Source organism: Ornithodoros turicata, chromosome 7 (assembly GCF_037126465.1).
Source record: "Ornithodoros turicata isolate Travis chromosome 7, ASM3712646v1, whole genome shotgun sequence".
Taxonomy (NCBI): domain Eukaryota; kingdom Metazoa; phylum Arthropoda; class Arachnida; order Ixodida; family Argasidae; genus Ornithodoros; species Ornithodoros turicata.
In genome coordinates this window covers 18,994,358-19,013,247 of record NC_088207.1, presented here as the reverse complement: position 1 = coordinate 19,013,247, position 18,890 = coordinate 18,994,358, and the positions used below count along the sequence as shown (strand labels likewise).

The 18,890-nt window shown below is 43.9% G+C and overlaps 1 protein-coding gene across 5 annotated transcripts in view; it reads left to right on the top strand.

The window, feature by feature from the left end:
- Positions 1–17,576, top strand: part of LOC135400276 (sodium-dependent transporter bedraggled-like) — a 109,602-nt gene extending 92,026 nt beyond the window's left edge. For all 5 annotated transcript variants that reach the window (XM_064632063.1, XM_064632064.1, XM_064632067.1 and 2 more), the window contains 14 exons: positions 5,721–5,929; positions 8,361–8,492; positions 8,572–8,724; positions 10,035–10,098; positions 10,892–11,030; positions 11,130–11,261; positions 12,043–12,146; positions 12,241–12,359; positions 13,161–13,420; positions 14,230–14,361; positions 14,428–14,530; positions 14,643–14,761; positions 14,958–15,164; positions 16,232–17,576. In XM_064632063.1, the coding sequence (XP_064488133.1) occupies positions 5,721–5,929; positions 8,361–8,492; positions 8,572–8,724; positions 10,035–10,098; positions 10,892–11,030; positions 11,130–11,261; positions 12,043–12,146; positions 12,241–12,359; positions 13,161–13,420; positions 14,230–14,361; positions 14,428–14,530; positions 14,643–14,761; positions 14,958–15,164; positions 16,232–16,549 (2,191 nt within the window). In that variant the 3' untranslated portion in view covers positions 16,550–17,576. The remainder of the gene's footprint in view (positions 1–5,720; positions 5,930–8,360; positions 8,493–8,571; positions 8,725–10,034; positions 10,099–10,891; positions 11,031–11,129; positions 11,262–12,042; positions 12,147–12,240; positions 12,360–13,160; positions 13,421–14,229; positions 14,362–14,427; positions 14,531–14,642; positions 14,762–14,957; positions 15,165–16,231) is intronic.
- Positions 17,577–18,890: the final 1,314 nt, after the last annotated feature.

Below are 18,890 nucleotides of genomic sequence, written 5' to 3'. Positions count from 1 at the left end.
TTCGAGCGGCCCCCTGCTGGATATCATGAAGATATCGAATAAGAAACGGGTGACCGGGTACTCTACCCTTCCCTTAGTATGTGTATGCGCTTCTGTTTGCTGCTAGGGTGTCGTTCCAACGGAGAAATGCGACACCCGGTGTTCCGTAAACTTTTGTCCCAAGCTGTACCACCTATTGTGACTTCAAAGGCTGAAATATTTGAACAAAAGTCAAGATACCTGTAGTGGAGCATATTACAGAGCAAGTAACTGATTACATTTTTCGAAGTCGCTCAGAAACCGTTTGTGTTGCACATGCAGCTGAGCCTATAGAAGGATCACTTCTTTCGGCCTTACATGTGCCTGACACCGTGCAGTGTGGAAATGCTTGTTGAAAAGTGCTACTAAATGAGACGCCGTTCTTTTTTCCATTTTACGGGATAAACTATTCGCGTTTTGAGTAGTGATAAACACACATAATGCAAAATATAGTTCGTATCTCAACAGTATGGTCCTGCAGGTAATCGTAGGCGCAGTCTGTATGCCAGTAATGTTAAAAATCCTCTCACCGATGCAGCGACCGTTGCCCGGAGTATTTTGGAAGAACGACAGTGCCACCTGCCGAGAATGTAGGCAAAAAGACCGACGCGGAGAGAGAGAGAGAGAGAGAGAAGAGGCTCTGTGACTTCGGACAAACTTATTTATTATACAGAGTGTTCATTTTTTTATTCCAGAGAGATTTTCGAAAAGCGGCATGGATACCATTCTTGCAAGTGGGTTATGGGGCTATAGAAGAACATTCTCTGGAAGAAATAAAACACGGCCGTCCTCGAGAAAGCCAGACAGCGGCGGGAATCTAATCATGCCCTTCTGGACTTCCGGTCAAGTGCGCTAACCACTTCGCAAACCACTACTCTTTCTTTTTTTTTTTTCAGTCCTAAAGCATTTTATTTTAGAGAGTTACAATTGAAGGGGTTGATGTCATTTACAATGCCAGATGCACAGGTTGCACTATATACAAAATAATACACATGCCTGTGAAGTATGTAGATATGCTTTCAGAACAAAGCTCAGTCATTCAATACTCAGTGGCGCTTGATAAAACAAGCCACCTGAAGCCAGGCAAGTTCCGTCGCATTGCCTGGTCGGGAGGGGCGAAAAACTGTACAGCGATATCACATACCTCTTCAAAAAAGAACAGGACCCAACTGGAGGATCGTTGCAGTCCCTTATGTGACGAGCTACCTACAACGCGTACAAGCCTAAAAAATGAGTACGTCCCACGGGAGCTCGGTTCCTGGTCTGATCTGCAAGTACCGAATTCGGCCAGCCGACTCAAGTAGACGTTCTTCTTGGAGAACGTCCCAGATAAAGAAAACATCGCCGCATGACAGGAACGCATCCACTGTACACCTGCCATTAACTTTGTTTCTAATTCATGTGTCGATTTATGCCTCAAATAAGGAAACAATCAAACCGAAACAGGAACGTCGAGAGGAGGTCGCCGAAATTTTTTCCTCCCGAGCCCACTGCGTTGACTCTGCATGGAGCGGACAAGTAGTATACCAAACCGGTCGCAACCGCTGCGTTACATTTCTCAAAACAAAGCAAGGGACGAAAATTCGGGATCAAAGTACTCAGACACTGATGGAAAGAAACAACGGTCAGCCACTTCCCTGAGAGTCAAGAAACAGCGCACGACTAATGCACGATGACGTTGGTCGACCAGAGGAAGAAAGAAAGAAATACTTCCAACGAGGCTTGTTAGTCGAAGCCAGATCTTTTTTTCAAATTTCAAAAGTCGTTTATATGATTCCCGCTTCGTTTTCAAGGGAGACATTTCACAACTGTGCTCTGTTCGTGTAAATGATTGTCGGAATGTCACAAGGTTGAAATCCATTTGGTTGCGAAGTCTCCCTCTTTAAGGGACAAAGAGTTGGGTACCTTTACAGCTGACAGGGATTTCCGAATAAATGTTGACACTAGCTTTCATGAAGTACAATCCTGGCAAGTAGATTAGGCTTGTGATCCCTCAACAGAAATTTTGAGGAGAACGTGCAGGGAGAAGTTTCTGTGATACTGTTCACCTCAGCTAACATTCCGTTTTCAATGAAAATACTTTCGACTTCAATGTCCGAAGGTTCCCGCCCGACCTCCCACTCAAGAATACATGGAATGAAGCCCCCAAAACACCTGACGATAGCCATGTTCTACCGCTCAACCGAGGGTCGTTTGGTTTCCTGGAGGGCTCTAATGTCTAGATTATGGCAGCGGGCTAACCAGTACGTTAACCATTCTGTCGAGGGCAGTATGTAAAGGGTTAAAGGTCAGCATGAAAATCCACTAAAGCACCTAGTTACCTAAAATTCGCCAATTAATAATTAGAGGTGTTCGGTGAAATGGGATAGCAGAACTTGATCCAGCCGCTATTTAAGGCCACCCTACTTTTTAAAACCCTTAAGCGAGCGAGTGCGTTGAAGTATTCATCGCCAAAGTTTGCTATGCAAATGAGCCAGAAGCGAAACAAGCGCGTTTCCAACGCGAGGAGAACAACGTCCTTTCCAGGTCGGATGGCTACGTGCTTGTAGGTGATTACGGTCATCTAATGTTTATACACCCTTTTCCACAGCATGTCCGCCCGGCCGTATAATCCGCTCGCGAAAATGGCATTTCAGTGTGATGCTCTGATATCTTGTTTTTATCGTAGAGCGTGAAGAAAAACAATGTACAAGTTTCCGGCGATGCAGAATCAAAAATAACAAAGACGGTTAAGAGCATCAACTATTTACTATATACATTAAAAAACAAGACTTTCGTGCAGTAGGCTGCATTTCTTCAGGTAACCTGAAGAAGTGCAGCCTACTGCACGAAAGACTTGTCTTTTAATGTATATAGTAAATAGTTGATGCTCTTAACCGTCTTTGTTATTTTCTATCTTGTTTTTACTCTAAAAATGTGTACTGAATAACGGCAAACCCCTTGTACGGTGTACGGTCACTTCGGGTGTGCACTAAAAATCTCGAGACAGTTTTCGGCACATAGTCACGCAGACATAAAGGAAAGAAAAAGAAACTGAGAGACAGAGTTAGTTGAACCCCCCCCCCCCTCCCTCAGGGTAAGATGTAAGAGGAACAAGCGACGACCCTCGTAAAATACACTTCACCCCGCGTCGTCTGTGCGTGTTCCCTGGGTCTTCCTCCGAGGCTGTAAAGCAAACCTGGGCACAATTCCCTATGAAGTCGACCCAAGGCGCACGGTTCTCTCGGGCAACATATACTGCCATATGGGCAGCCAAACCGCTCAGTAATAAAAGATTACAACTTCCGCCACCCTACATTTTTAGTGTACACGAAAGGGTTTCCACTTCATATGCATTGTGGTCAAGTACACTTTCACGCCGCCTATCGGCACTGAAATTATTTGCGTGGTGCGCATTCATGGAGGTTCAGAATATTATTATGTGACACCTACTGTATTTCTATTGTATTATCCTGCGGTTTTGTCCTCTCTGCAGGCACGTTAGACGTAGGGTGTGCAGACGTGCGTGACGTTGCGACAGAGCTGGAACGACCGAAAAAAAAAAGAGTAAAAGACAGACACATCGGTTACTGGTTACACAAATTCAACCACGATGCTCGGGACAAAAATCTGTACGTTTCGAATAAAAATCACTTCTGTACTCGAGTACGGTGAGCTTCCATAGCTATCGTTTTGAGTTGCTGGACGGGAAACTATACGCTGCCGAGGGTCTTTATCTAGCCATCGTAGCGTATAGTTTGCGTCCTCCGTATACGCCTCGTTTATTCGGTACAGCCTGCGCAGCTCCCCAGTTCCCACTTTCCTGTATTGCCCATGGGGCGACCTCATTGGTCCCTCTCACAAATAATGAGGTAGCAGTAAATAACTAAGCTTACGAGGCGCATGTGGTTTCTTCTGTGGAACCACGCCGGTCTTCGAATATCCCGCTATTACTGCCTTCTGTGTGGACAGACACTTCGTCATGTGCCCTTTCCATACGTTGCCCTCTCCCATGTGGGGCGCGTCAAGGGGGGGGATATGTTTATTAAGAAAAAGAAAGGAAAGGTCAGCCAGACGAAGGCCGGCTTGCTATTCCAAACAAAAAAGGCAAAAGAAGGGGAAGGAAAGAAAAGGGGACGAAAGAAAAAATAAGAAAAGAAAAGGGGGAAGAAAGAAGGAGAAAAGGGGAAGGAAAGAAAAATAAGAAAAGAAAAGGGAAGAAAAGAAGAAGAAAAGAAAGAAAAGAAGGAAGAAAAGAAAGGAGAAGAAGAAAATGGGGAAAAGGAAAGGAAAAGAAGAAAGAAAAAGAAGAAAAGGAAAGGAAAAGAAAAAAAAGAGTTAAGAACAAAGGAGATAAGGTAAGGAAAGGAAGAACACGCGCGTCAAGTAGCAGCTGCGGCGCGCAGGAAGCGCGCCCCTGTTTATTAAACGCGGTCACTTCTTTTCCGGTGCTTGGCCCTCTTGATGAACTCTCAGCTCTGGCTTGCTGAGCGGGACACGCAAGTGCTACTCCTGCTCCGTGACGTATGGAGGAAGGTGAAGCCGGAAAACAAATGAACCTCATTGGAAACTTTGCCCGAGCGCGTACCTGCTCTGAAAGAAGGCCGTTTAGTCGACGCATCCGAGCACGAGGAACAGAGTACACCAAGCGCGTTGGGCGGAGCCGCTACTTAACGTGCCCAAACTGTCGTAGCGCATATCGCTGTGGAGCTCGGTGTGGGTGAAATCCGCTCTTAGCCTGTGTTGGTGGTACCGTGGAAGTGAAAGGAAAGGAAAGGAAAGGAAGGAGAGGTCCTTTTTCGCTCACAGCCACAGCGTCGGTACTATAGGGAGCGCTGGCGCGTTGCCATGCGCGACATTTAAAACATTTCGCGGTTTTCCTTTGAACCTCTGCGCAGTTAACAGATGGCGCTGTTCGCCGCTGATTGACGAGGAACTCGCGGGTACATCCGTGCCGATTGGGATTGCTGAAGAGGGAACCTGCATTTGGGTGGAAGACTCGAAAAAGTAAACAAACAAATCTGACTAACCTCCATGAACCTGTGCGATTAGAAATACGGTTCACGGTCTTTTAATACGAGTAAATGTGCTTGTGTCGGGTGTGCGCAATACTATAGTATTTGCCGCAATTGCTGTCATCTTTATAGGACATGTGCCATTTGGTGGAACAATTTGCATTCAGTTTTGCTTCCTTTGATTTGGTTGTAGATGCAATTCGCTGTATCAGAAGTAGGTAGGGGACTGGTCGAAAAGAAGTCTACAAACTGAATTAATATTTAAAGCGTCAATTACTACATATTACGTATTACCATTGAAGTAGTCTCTTTCCGAAGCGGTACACTTCAACCAGTATTGTTTCTACTGAGTGAAATGTTTTATAAAGCATTTTTTAAACTAAAGAAAAACTTCTTTTTCACATTTGTTTGAATGTCCCCAATGTCCTTATTATTATTTTTTTGTCAATGACATTTGGATTCTAGCAAAAAAGGAAAAGTCACATGGGGACAACACACCCGATGACTCAGAAATTGCGAAAAAATCAAAGTGCAGAAAGATTTCAGGACGTTCGAGAGACTCAAACGAATGCGGCAATGCAGCTATTCGCTATTTCTAAATAACATACTTTAAAGAATTGTTTAGAACAGTGGGAAAAACCACTACGCTAGACATGTGGTTCAGGAATGCAGATAATGACCACTGCTATTGCTTGTTTTTTCATGCAGTAACAATACCAGGAGTCAGCCGTCCGTCAGGCAGGATCCAAATGAAGAGAATGGACCAAACGCACACGACCAAAGAGATGAAGAGGGGACATTACGAAGCTACCGCGGTGTCTGGGCACATGACATCTTCACTGTCTTTGCAACATTTTCCAGCATATTCGGCTTGTTTAACCTCACAAGGTTCGCACTGCTCACATATATTTATAAAGGTGAGATTCCACTGCATCTCGTATCTTGGGTCCGTCTAGATGACTTGCATTGTTAGGTCAGTCAGTGGATGTCATTCCACACTGTAGTGGCGCTAGTGGGTTGGGTTGCGGACACTGAAGACGATGCGCGAGAGCTCGGCCTGGATCATTCTTCTGGCTGATTCTTCTGGCTGATTCGTCTGGAGACATAGGTTCCAACATGTATTGTCTCGTTCCTAGTTACTCATATTAAATCGTTGTTATTCCCACGCATACCGACTATCTCACACACGAGTGCATAAAACGAAATATAGTGATGGATGGTGGTTTTTAGACAGGAAAAAAAAATAAAATAATAAAAGCTAAAAATTTACAATTACAATATAATCCCGCTATTTAGAACTCGAAAGAAACCGAAGATTTGTTCGAGTAAAGCGGAGTTAAGAACTAAAGAACCAAGAAATAAATAACTAAAGCGAGTGTCCCTGAATGATGGCTTGATGCGTTGGCAACGCATGGCAGCTTCTTCGGAAATGCGTCAGGGCTCGCTAGACCTTGCCGCACGTTCGCGGTCGCGCAATGCCGGAGATATAAGCGGAGATATAGGAGGTATAGATATAGGAGATGATAGGCTCCTTCGTGTTCCGTAATATTGATTTACACGCCAGCATCAATACAACTCGGGTCAGAAAATAGCCTATTATACACGTTGCATTCGTTTCTTCATACGCGATGTTCAAATGGTGAACGCAACTCCCGTCAGCCAATTCGCGAACATATGGGGCACCACGCATGCTTTTTTGCGTGCTGTGTATTCATCAGGAAGGGCCCTTATCCCAGTCAAAACAGTGAGGCTTATACCCCTGTAGAAGTGCAAGGGTGCAGGCGAGCTGGTACATTGTAAAACGACGATAAAACCTGAAACACGGAACAGAAATTTTTTTTTTTGAGAACGTGTAGTGTTGTTATTTTTCTGTTCCGTTTCTCAGGTTTAATCGTCGTTTATACCCCTGTCACACGGCAAACAGAATGTCATTTCCAGCGAATGACATTCGCACTGAATGACACACTGTTATTCGGATAACTATCCTCGTTTCCAGTCGCCATGTTGCCAGGTGTGGTGCAGATAGGCTTCTTATTTGTCTTGACTTGTGATACTTAGCCAACTAAACGTCATTGAAAATACATCGATATTGTGAAATAATCTTATGCTTCTCTAGTTTAGAGAAAACGTAATAAAACTAAAACTAATGCTGTGTAATGCTGTACCGTGTAATGCTTCATATGTTCAGCCCTGGTGTCCTGATTATCGACGTGACATCATTTGCGAATGACATTCTGTTTCTTCGTGTAGCTCGATGTAAAACAAACGAATAACATTCGGTGCGACTGTCATTCGCTGGTAATGCCATTCAGTTCGCCGTGTGACAGGGGTACTACTTGCTTAGCCTACTACGAGTGAGCGGCATCGCTCCGTGCCAGTCGCGTTTGCGTACACCATTACGGTGATCCGTTCCATGCTCCTCTTCCCTCTTGCAGAAGTATCGCCTTGAAGAGTAATGGTCTTACAAGTAATAAGTAAACGTAACACTTGATAAACAAACGTGTCTCTGGAACGCCGGCCGTGCGCTACCGGCCCGGTGCGTAATCGGGCGCGACCGTGCGGCATCTTTCGCATAAGCCGTTGCGCACGTTCATATGTTCGGATTTCCGGGAGTCTTCTCTCGCTGAAGTAGGCACTTTGACTCAAGCGAATTATCTCGTTCGAATTATCCGAAAGTTGGAATTAAGATACCTCGAATTAATGGGATTGTACTGTACAACGTACCCTGATAAACAAGAAAATAATTCTTGCAGTCTTACCTTGTGGAATTGTATGCCATTTGCAACCAACGAAAACCGACAGACGGATGCAGCATGAGTGAAGGAATGGCACTATAGCATGAATGCATAATTTGACCAAAAATATATTCTGCTACAGAAATAAGGGAATATTATTACTAATAAGCGCCTAAGTTTCACGGTTATCGAACTATAGTGAATTTCATGCATCAGATTAAAAATTTGGACTCAAAGCACGCAGGCTTAGGTGAAAGACTAACATTTCACCACATTGCTGCAAATGCGCTATTTTTTTTTAAAAGCATTGTGATTGAAGTGATAAGCGAGTGCATGTCATTCTCGGAAATGCGACTCAAACGCTGTAAAAAAAGTAAAGAGAACGCTTGGTGTCCATTTTTTCTTCATGTAATTAACACATTCCCTATATGGCTCTACAGTATAGTGCCAATTTCGGTGCCCTCTTCCTCCCAGACTACCCTGTAGCACATAAGCCCCCACCGAGGTGCAGCTACGCACATCGTGGAAGCCACTATTGTAATGATGATACACAAAAGTTGAATTAACTCATGCCATCGAAGGGCTAACCCTCTACATATTTTGTTTCTTTCAGCGTGTTTCCTGTTCGAGTTTCTTGTTCTGTCAGCAATATTCGGTATACCATTCCTCTATCTTCAGATGACCCTAGGGCAATACTTGGGATCTAGCATCCTAAGCATGTGGTATATTTCGCCCGCGTTTAAAGGTTCGTTATTGCACTTGTTGCTCCTGCATGTTGGTTGTGTATTCCGGAGCGTCACTGACGTGTTACATTTTTGTTCCAGGAGTTGGATTCGCATTTGTCATTGTGTACTTCCTCTGTGGCATCTACTTTCCAGTGCCAGTGTCATGGCTTTTCTTCTATTTTCGCGATTCCTTCATTAAAGCCAGAGATTCGTACAAGTGGTCCATATGCCAAGCGAGGTTTGGCTACGGAGGTAAGTACCACTCATAGTTTTGAACACACAGCAGTTGCAATTCGTTGTACAGCCAACATTCGTTGTACAGGATTGTCTACGTGTCAGTCGTGTTTCGTTAATATGGACATTTTCGTCCCCGACGAAAATGTCCTTAAGGCAAATCGTCCATATTTTTTGAACATAAAGGAAATAACAAAAGCAATGATTTATTTTTAAAAAATCCCGAATTAGTGTCTGCTGGCAGGTATACATGGTTGCACATCGATTTAAGTTGAGTAAAACGTCGGCAATACGTAGAGCCTGCTGCTGATCACCATATTGTCCTCATAGAATTGAAGAGCCGTTTGTAGTCGCTCTTGAGCCAGAGCAGATGTGACCGTTGGCTAGGCGTCGTTCAAGTCGTCGACGTCAGTGCGTGACAACTTGCCTTGACAACTGTGCCGCCTCTCGTAAGCTGCCGGGCGACTGCACTGTGTTTAACTAAAGACACCGCGACCCCTTGCACGAGGGTTAATCGCTAGTGGACGTGCTCGGAACACTCATTTCCATTTCAGTTTATCGTTTTTCATGCCCTGCATGTCCACGAATAACCCCATTTCCTATTATGCTCCTGTGAAGGAGAGGGCATGGCTCCTTTTGTGCAACGGAACCTCCCACTTTCAAACGTTATCCAGTAGAATGTGGGGAGAGGCTTGCCCACCATACCGATACCGTACATGATAACGAGAAGAAATTACATGGACTACATATAGTTTGTACCTTGCAGGACCGTCCATTGTTCGAAAAGCGATTTCCCATATTAACGAGACGAAAATGCATTGAAAAATTTTGTCCTAATAAAATCGTCCCTAATTCGAGTTGTCCATATTAACGGGGTCCATATAAACGGGGTCCATATTAACGGGGTCTACATTAACGAGGTCTACATTAACGAGGCACGATCTGTACATGTTCCAGATATTTCACTGAATGTGACTCAGTAACCTTCAAGCTAAATCAAGCTAGCTCGCCGTAGAACAGGTCAGAAATGAGTGTCCAGAACGCAGTCGGAAACATGACCAAGAAGTGGTACAGGAATCAGAAAGGGCTTTGTGGTAGACATTTCTTAGTGACCAGAGCGAAAAGTGGAAAATGTCAAAGGTAGCCACAGCAGGCAAGCTAGCTATTGTAATTGCGACGACGGTAGCATCTCCTCATCCTGTTCTTCGCTTTGACCCTGTGAACTCCTCCAACCCAAGGAGATGCTACTGCCTTCGTACAATGTCACTCTGCATAAAGGAACGCTTTCTTTAGTGCCATTTGAAGCCATAAAAGTTGTTTCGTTCTAGGTTGCTACAAGAGCAATTCATCATCACCAGAGTTCCTAGGGTGGACGACAGCGTCATACTTTCAGTAAGCTGCCTAGCTTTTATTTGATTCACTCTTTCCTCAGATAGATACTAAAAGGACAAAATATTGAAGTGTAAGATGTGTAAGTAACTTTGTTATCAACTATGCATACACTAGATAAGGCCACATATACTGACAGGCTTGACTGACTGCATACTTCAGGCTTGTTACTGATAATGACGCTACCATCTCCACCTTTAGTGGCTGTCTTCGGGTTATTTTCCAAGGAAGGAACGTCTATGCAGATTACTTCTAATGTTAACGGTGTCAAATGTTTACCCAGTTGTTTGAAACAAACAGCAAAGAGAAACGACATGGCCAATAGAGAAAATTTGGCCGAAGTGGCCCGGTGCCAGAGCACTGTAAGCCTGTAGGTGCTATCTCTTGTTGGAGGAGGCTAGGATTATAGGTCGAAGCAAAGAGAGAAAGGAACATGAAATTTTAGCAGCTGCACGGAATTAAGAATGCGGTCGCGGACGCTTTTGGTGTTTGGGTGCTTCGACAAGAGTTGTGATGCAGGTGGGCTTCTCAGTTGTGTGGTGTATTCAATAGACTTTTACGGTTGCAATTTAGCACTTGCCCCATATGTACTGTCTACTTTTGCCCTCCTCTTCTTGTCATGCTATTTCTCTTTGCGATGGGTTTCTGGTGTGTCTGAAGCGTTTGCTGTTTCAAAGGAGCTTTATCAACTACATGCAGCAGAGTAAGCGTAATGCGATAAAAAACCATGTAGTTCTCACATAATGATTGCATAACTATGACACTGATAATGCAGTTCTGACTTTTCACATTTCAGCGGTAGGGTGTTAGACAGAAGGCCAGCGCTGCAGGCAAATGGTATAGGCGAGATCAAGTTTGAGCTGGCATTCAACCTTGGTATCATCTGGCTTCTGATCTTCATCGCTCTCAGTAGAAGCCTCAAGTCATTTGGAAAGGTAGTTTTTATTCCCAATTTCCAAGGGAGGTTCTGGAATGAATGCTATGTCCTGGTGCTGAAGAGTCTGTTATGTAACACCACCACTTGTTACTTCCAGATTCTCCTAGTGATGGGACTGCTTTCCCTTTGCCTGCTTGTCTTTGTTACTATCCGTATGACCGAACAGTGGGGAGCAGGCATCATTCACTTGTTTGTAGCTGACTGGAGAGGCATTTTGGGAGACACAACGGTAGGTACACTATAACTGATAGGAGACACTGAAGGCTTAAGAAACAGCTGCCTATACAGCTGCACAGAAAGCTGTCAAATCTACAACTCAAATCAATGTCAAATCTGTAAACAGCGAATTATGTCCTGTCGACACCATATTTACTCGCATAATTAACTGCCTGGCATAATTAATGCACTCTAAGTTGGACGCCCCCTCTTTTCCCTGCTTTGGAATATGATAGTTGAGCACAACAATTTCTTTCTCACGTAAGGGGGTGTTTACCCCCTTTGTGGCACTGCATTTTGTAGTAGAAAATGTCAGTTAAGTATGCAAGTAGATATGGCATTATGGTGTGGCCATCACAGGAATAGCACATTGTACAGGTGTGCATCACCACCAGAGGTTGGCATCTTAACAAGGTAAGGACTCTCTCAGCCGAAGGTGAGGACGTCCTCACTTTCACGTCGCCATCATCTCACAAACTTTGTAGTGAGGTTAGGAAAATTTTAAGGAAAAGGGCTGAGATGAGGTGAAGTGTGGCTAACATTTAGGTGAGGCAATTTGTCGAACTCGGATGGCTGCCCTGAGGATCCGTTATCTTTGCACCGACCCAGTGCTACGAGCTCTTTGGGCTTTCTGTGGGTGACGCAACGTAGCTTCCTTGCACGTGCCCTTGAAATTTCCACACATTATGCTACCCAGTAGTTGTCATAAAAAAAAATTGTGTAGATAGATTACAAGACGGAGAGACTATTTTGTAATGAAACAGTTCAAATGAAATTTATAATGTTTCTTGCAGTCTTGGATAATGGCAGCACGTGAAGTTTTCATGACTTGGGGACTCTTCGGAGCTCTTGCACTGCATCAGTGTAGCCACAACAAAATCACTGCCAACGTTACAAGGTAACCCCGCGACATGCTTCCGCTAAATGGCTGGCTCGCTTTGCCAAGTGTATTTTTTGTGGCATACTTACCAGGTAATGCTTTTTTATTCCAGGACAATGATCTGCGTTGCTTCACTAGTCTGCACAGTGTTAGTGCTGGCATCATCACTGTTTGCTAGTATGGTCCACCTTTTGTACACACATGGGATGATTCTAGTCAGCTCCACATTTGGTGAGTAGACATTAGTACACACTTGTAAAACCGATCTGTAAACATGGATAGATTGCATGCATGCACGCAGGAGAGAGACCTCGTCAAAGCTTTGTGGGATACATGATTAGGCTAAGGCAGTGGCTCCTCGAAACTTGTCTTGAGCTTCAGCAAACATGACACTGTCGAGCTATCACGACTGAAACGTTCCTGCGTACCAAGTCTTGCCTTCGGCCAGCATTCGTATGTGACTGTGATCGACAGCTCATTGCCAGGGCTGGCACCGTGATCGCACGACGTAGCGGCAATAGAGCCAGCAGCTACCATCGTCACTTGGTGGCTCAATTGACAATTCAACTTCAAAATCAAATAATCACATCAAATAACATCACAATCAATCAAGAAAAGTCAATACTTTTCTACATCTATGACATCTGGCTCTTCTTCCCATTTCTACACAGTTGAGTGCATACCAGAGGAATGTTCAGCGAAGTCACTGGTGCAATCACGAGTGACCTTAACATATTAGTGAAGGAATACTGGGCTAAGAAAGGGCAGACATTTTCCACAACAGAAAATCCAACAGTGTTGCACAAGCAATAAAATTGAGTCCCTTCACTTGACCCTGGGGATCCCTGAGGGTGAGGCAAGAAACTTTGGAGGATACTCTCATTTTCGTGAACTTCAAAAGCACACACTATGTTTAAGTGCAGCAATCCACTGTGTCGTTCCACACGTTATCAACGTGCTATGTGAGAAAAAATGATCGTTCCATGGCAGGCGTTTCTACAGTTGTTGAACATGTCTCATCCTTTCTTTCAGAGGAGGAGTCCACAATACGATTTTTGCAATCTTTTAACGGATCATGGACGCCCATGTACAACTCCACCGCAGTGAACTTGGTTACTGGGGTGTTACTACAGACCTCCAAGACGCACAATCACCTCAGTGGGTATCATATATCCAGACTGGCATTCGAAGTTTTTCCAGCAGCCCTGTCTGCCGAAAGTGGGAGAAGCATATCCCCATTTTGGCCAATCTGCTTCTATGTAATGCTGGCAGCACTGGGATTGAGTCAACAGGTAACAGATTTCAGTGATATTTGCGTAGGTCTGGTTGCGGAATCGTTAAGTGCAAAACTGCTTCTTTTGCAAGTGGCCGTTTTTCCCAGCTTCTTATTAGCACAGGTACACAACAGCATTATGTGAAATTCCCAGAATGAATAACTTATTTTCTCACACAACTAATGCACCCATTTAATCCCAAAAACGTAGTGCCATAGAGAGGGTGTGTTAATTCTGAAATGCGAAATGGGTTACCGATAACTGTCGTCGTACTGTTGTGTGACGGGGTTGTTTTGTTATAGTTTATTGAGTGTGTAACATGAGACGCGCGAAAGGAGGGCGTCGGGTGAGGGGCGACAAAAAACAACCCAGGGTGCGCTAGGGTCTGGGAAATTAGAGGGACTTCGCCTGCGGACCCCGTAGCAAACAGACTGGCTCGGAGAAGCCACTTTGCCATATCATGTAAATTTTGTCCACTGAAATTCTATTGCTGTAAATAAACCTGTTACCAAGTATTGAAGATCGCCTGCTGTCGAGTACTTGAACTCAAACGTCATCATCACCGTCAACTGGCAAGCCACGCGGATTAGAGACTTGGGACATTTCAGAGTTCAGTTGAAGGAATTAAATTTTCATCAATTGAAATGAAACAAAAATGGTCCCAATATGTGGCAAATGTTCCTGGCAGAAAAAAATCCCTTGACCGCTTGTCTCTCCATTGCCTACGTTATTTACTATGAATTTCTATCATGGTTGGTTTACCACATTGTATATGCAGCCCCTATGAAGTTGTAAAACTTATAACCACTGCCTATATTGTGTTTCAGATGTGCATTTGGAGTTGCATCGTAGATGCCTTTGTTGCTGTTCGGCCAAAACTACTTGCCAAGTGGAGAACCATAGTTACGTTTGGTGCCTGCATATTGGGTTTTCTCTGTGGCCTTTTCTTCACAACTGATGTATGTTTTGAATGTACTGTGTATACTCCAGGATTTTGGCTAATTGTGTTGTATTGTCCTTTCCAGGCATGTTTACAAGTAATGCTTTTTGTAGATGTATGGTTAGGATCACTTTGGTGGATTGTTGCCTTGTACTTTATCATGCTGGTAGTGGTGCTATTTATTCAAGGTAAGGATAACCTGTCTTTCTTAATGCATATTTTAAGATGTCTTCTCAGTAAATGCCATTAGCAGTGCTACAGAGAGCAGCTAATTCATTAGGACACTTTCTTTCATACCAGGAAAACCCTTTGGCACAGATAAGCTAGTCAGGATGATAATCCAGGAAGATTCTCAGCTTTCCGTCTACCTCCCCGTACTTACATTTCACTGGAACGTGTTACTGCCAATTTCATTCTTGGTAAGTAATACGTAACAGGGGCTTCTTTGAAGAACAAGAGCAAGGTGTACCAGCAAGAACAGATACAGTGATGATGATGAATGGGGAAATTCGCCACCTGGGTTGTGGCCCACTACCCCAATGCCCACGTGACTGCATTGAGCTGTACCAAGAGTAACACTGTTTCTCTAAACATCTGTCCCTTATCTGCTTTCAGATGTTATCAATAATTTTCATGAGGTCTGGCCATCTGTCAATGTTCTCGCCCGAGTCGCTAGGCCTGTACTACCGATACTGGTCACCCTGGGTAGGATCTTTTTGTGTGCTACTGCAGACGCTCCCCTTGCTGTCCGTAGCAGTGGTAGCTGTTGCTCAGGGTCTCAAGATAGTTGTTTTCAACAAGACGCCTAACCAGACTCATGAGGTAATTAACTGAGACAATTTCGTCAGCTTCACATTGGTGTTCTCAATGCTTGTCGATTTCACGTTATTTTCTCCCTACTTTGAGGTTCAGTCACGAGGAACGGCAGCCTTATGTGGACAGTTAATCTCGCCATACAGTGGCGATATTCATTAGGAAACACGTATTCGTCCTGCATCAGAGTTGATATTGGTTGCAGTGTTCTTCATTGACTGCTGTTCGTGCCCCTTACTGACTATAAACCTGTATGCTCTAGCATAATTCTGACACGTCATTCTCGCATATCGAGAGACCTTTCTGAATATACGTATATCTTCATGACTGTCGTTCCTCGTGCAGTGAAAGACGTTTTTGGATGTTTTCACACCCAGGATGCTTAATGAATTGCATATCTGAAAAGCAAACCAGATTTTTGCCATAATTTACAGGTTGTGCCACGTACAGTTCTGAGTTTACCTTGTCATTATTTTAGCACCTGCACATGCTTTTCGAATGCACAGATGGACAGTGTGCTGCTCAGCGCCCGCAGAATTTATTTAGAAAGTGAAATGACGCTCATCACCTTGAAATGATGCCTTTCTTTTTTCTTTTTGCATGCACCAATCTCAGTGGTCTTTCTGTGACCCCAAAACTTGTAGACGTTTTCATTAGTACATCCAGCACTTTGCACAGGAAAGAAGTTCACGGGAAGGGATCGTCCTGTTAACTTCTCCCTTGTGTGCCTTTATTCAGTTTTGCACTGCTCCTCTTTAGCATAATTTCGAATGTTACTCAAACTGTACACCCAGGCAATTCGGTGCTTATCATGTACTACATTTCTCACAGTTGCAGAAAGAAAACGAAAATAAATACTTAATAGAAAAACTGGCTGTGCCACGAGCAAGAAGGTTGTCACAAAATGCAGAATTCTAACCCTTGGCTTCATATCATGAAGCCACATCAACTATTTCCATGAGCATAGATTTGTTACCACATGATATTTTAACAGTTCTTGCTGTTCTGCTTAAAAAGTTTGCTGCATATCTCAAAAGAAGTGGGAAATTCCAAAGCAAATGTTTTTACCATTACAGCGCATTGAATCATGGTGCTGCCCTACGTTTGTTACCTCAAACGCTGCAAGCACGTCCTCCCTGACGCCTGAAACAACACAAGGTGTATCAAATGTAGCATTTGAAGAAGATGTTCCTCCGAAGTACTCTCCGCCGCCCTCTTATTCCACTGCAACAGCGCGCATGCTTCTCAAGGAACTGCGTGTGACAGAGCCAACGGCCAGTGGAAGTAGAATCTTTGTCACACAGGGGTCAGAAAAAAATAACCTTACCTTCCACATGGGATCGGCAAGTCTCATACGGTCACCTAGATTCAAGGACAACTCTTCAGAAGCTTGAAATTGGCTTGGGGTGGGGGTTCAGTATTTTAATCTAATCTAATCTATTTTGTCTAAATCAAACAAATCATTAGAAGCAACATTGCATTGGATACATGCTGTTTAATTCCTTTTCTGAGGTTATTTTGTTTCTTGTTAAGACCATCATACGCACATACAATTGTTCAAAATGAAGCTTTCACGAGTGCTACACAAACACAACGATGACAGGAAACCGGATGAAAACTTTACGCTACTTGTGTAGGAAACAGGTGCTGCTAATTATGTAGCACCCGTTTCTTACTCAAGGAACGTGAAGAATAGCACCAGTTTTCTTTTGTTCGCCTATTTATAAAGTGCTAGTGAAAGCTTAATTTTGAACACCCTGTATATGTGTGCATTTTGTACACGTTTCACTTTGTCTTCTTTTTGGAGATGTTGAACCAGACTGGCTTCCTGCTACGGAAAGCGTGCATGGTCTGATTTTGAAGAATTGTGCTGCACTTGTCGTTGGCAATCACTTTATTTAGGTTGATAAATGAGCTCGAGATCTACAATGTGATCTGCATATGTACAAACCCTTTGACTAAGCTCTGAGAGCTTTCTGTGTACATGCTGTGAATAGATGCTTAGATAGTGATATATGTAATATGTGACCCTTGGGACCAACTGTGTGCTTGTTTCTGTTGCACAGGACACAAGTAGTGTAAATGCCCGTAGAGTACTTGAGGACTACAGCCTGCTTTGCAGGACAATAACTCCAAGTGTTTGATGGAGTAGTTATGCAGTTGTGATGCATGAACTTTACGCCTAGCAATTTTACTTTGTTGACTGTTGATCAGTGAATACTTTCAGGAAACTAGGCAAGTGTATTTATTTTTAATTGTTGCAATGCAGGACTTGCACAAACTTTAGAGTGCTCAGTCATGACCCACCAAAATGTCACAGTTTGGTTGTTTAGACAGTTTTTTTTTCATTGCCTTTTTTCATGTATTATATATTTTCACACAAGCGTGGTGAGATAATAAATCATTGTCCGCATGGCATAATTTTAATATTGTTTACTTTAGCCAAATTAAATAACGTGTCTGTAAGATAGTTCCATTCTAAATCGACCAAGGTGGGAAATCGAAATTTTTTGGCAAAAAAGAAAGAAAGAAAAGTGTGGATGGTGTGTCAAACAAACGAGAAAGACATATGTCCGAGCCCCGAGCGATGCTCCGTTCAAGAGTGTGAGAGGGGAAAATCTCCGATGCCATTTCTCTCGCTGAAATTTCTACCCTGTTTGGCAGCCTCCCAGTGCGGGTTTGTTCTACATACGATGCTCCAAGATTGCTCCAAGGTCGCACACGAATAGTACACCAACTTCAGTATACGTAGAAGTAGTCACGTCATTGTTTACGACTTGACCTTTCTTTGTGGTGGTCTTCCCATAGGCGCACTCCTAATCCACTCTGCGCTAGATGCACCGTCCGCTTGGATAGTATGTACGAGAAATCATGGGGAAGCGCGTCTGATACAGCAGCCGTTGTACTTTCCCCAAATGTTCCACTCAAGTGTACGTTTGCTAGAGGCAGGCTGGTGTGCTCACTGCCTAAGGCCTGTCGCGCCCAAACACGTCTCCCAGTGTATTTATGCTGCAGAACGTACCAGCTGTGAACAATGTCAATCAACGCTCCCGTATTGCGCAAAACCCTGAATTTCTTGCCATTAACGTTGGGAGTACACAAACATGTCCTGAAAATTGATCTTTGCCATCCATCTGAAATGCCATGGTCATGTAACGCCTTTCGGCACCCTGCTGCTATGTTCCCTTCTTCGTGGCACTTATAACAGTGGCTTATTGTTTTCGAAGAATGCGTCAGCATCTCTTTCTGTACGATGTGACTTCTCACTTTCCTTCGAACTAGCCGATTCACGGGCAGAATCACCTTGATTAGCAGTAGCACCAATTTTCTGCTTTGTTTTCTGTAGATCAGAAAAGGTCCTTGTATTCTGACGCATTGCCACGTTCTTGATCTCACTCACGTTGAAACCCCTGCGTGACACATATTCATCCGCCAGATCTTCGGCATTCACTGTAGCCAACCCGATTTATCGCGGACCCAATTTCGCACTTCGTCCGGGAACCTGCACAAATTGCTTAAGCGCGATCGCCTCAAGAATATTTCCGGCATCTCCAAGTGCTTCAACACTTTGCATCTATTCTAACAAGTTTGCTTTTACATCCAAACCTCGGTCGGCGAAACTTTAGACCTTTCTACTTGACCCGTCCCTCAGTCTCAACCAAATCGCTTCTGCTGACAAATGAAACCTTTTGAGCAAACTCTGTTTCAGTTTGTCGTAACTGTTCGCATGTTCCG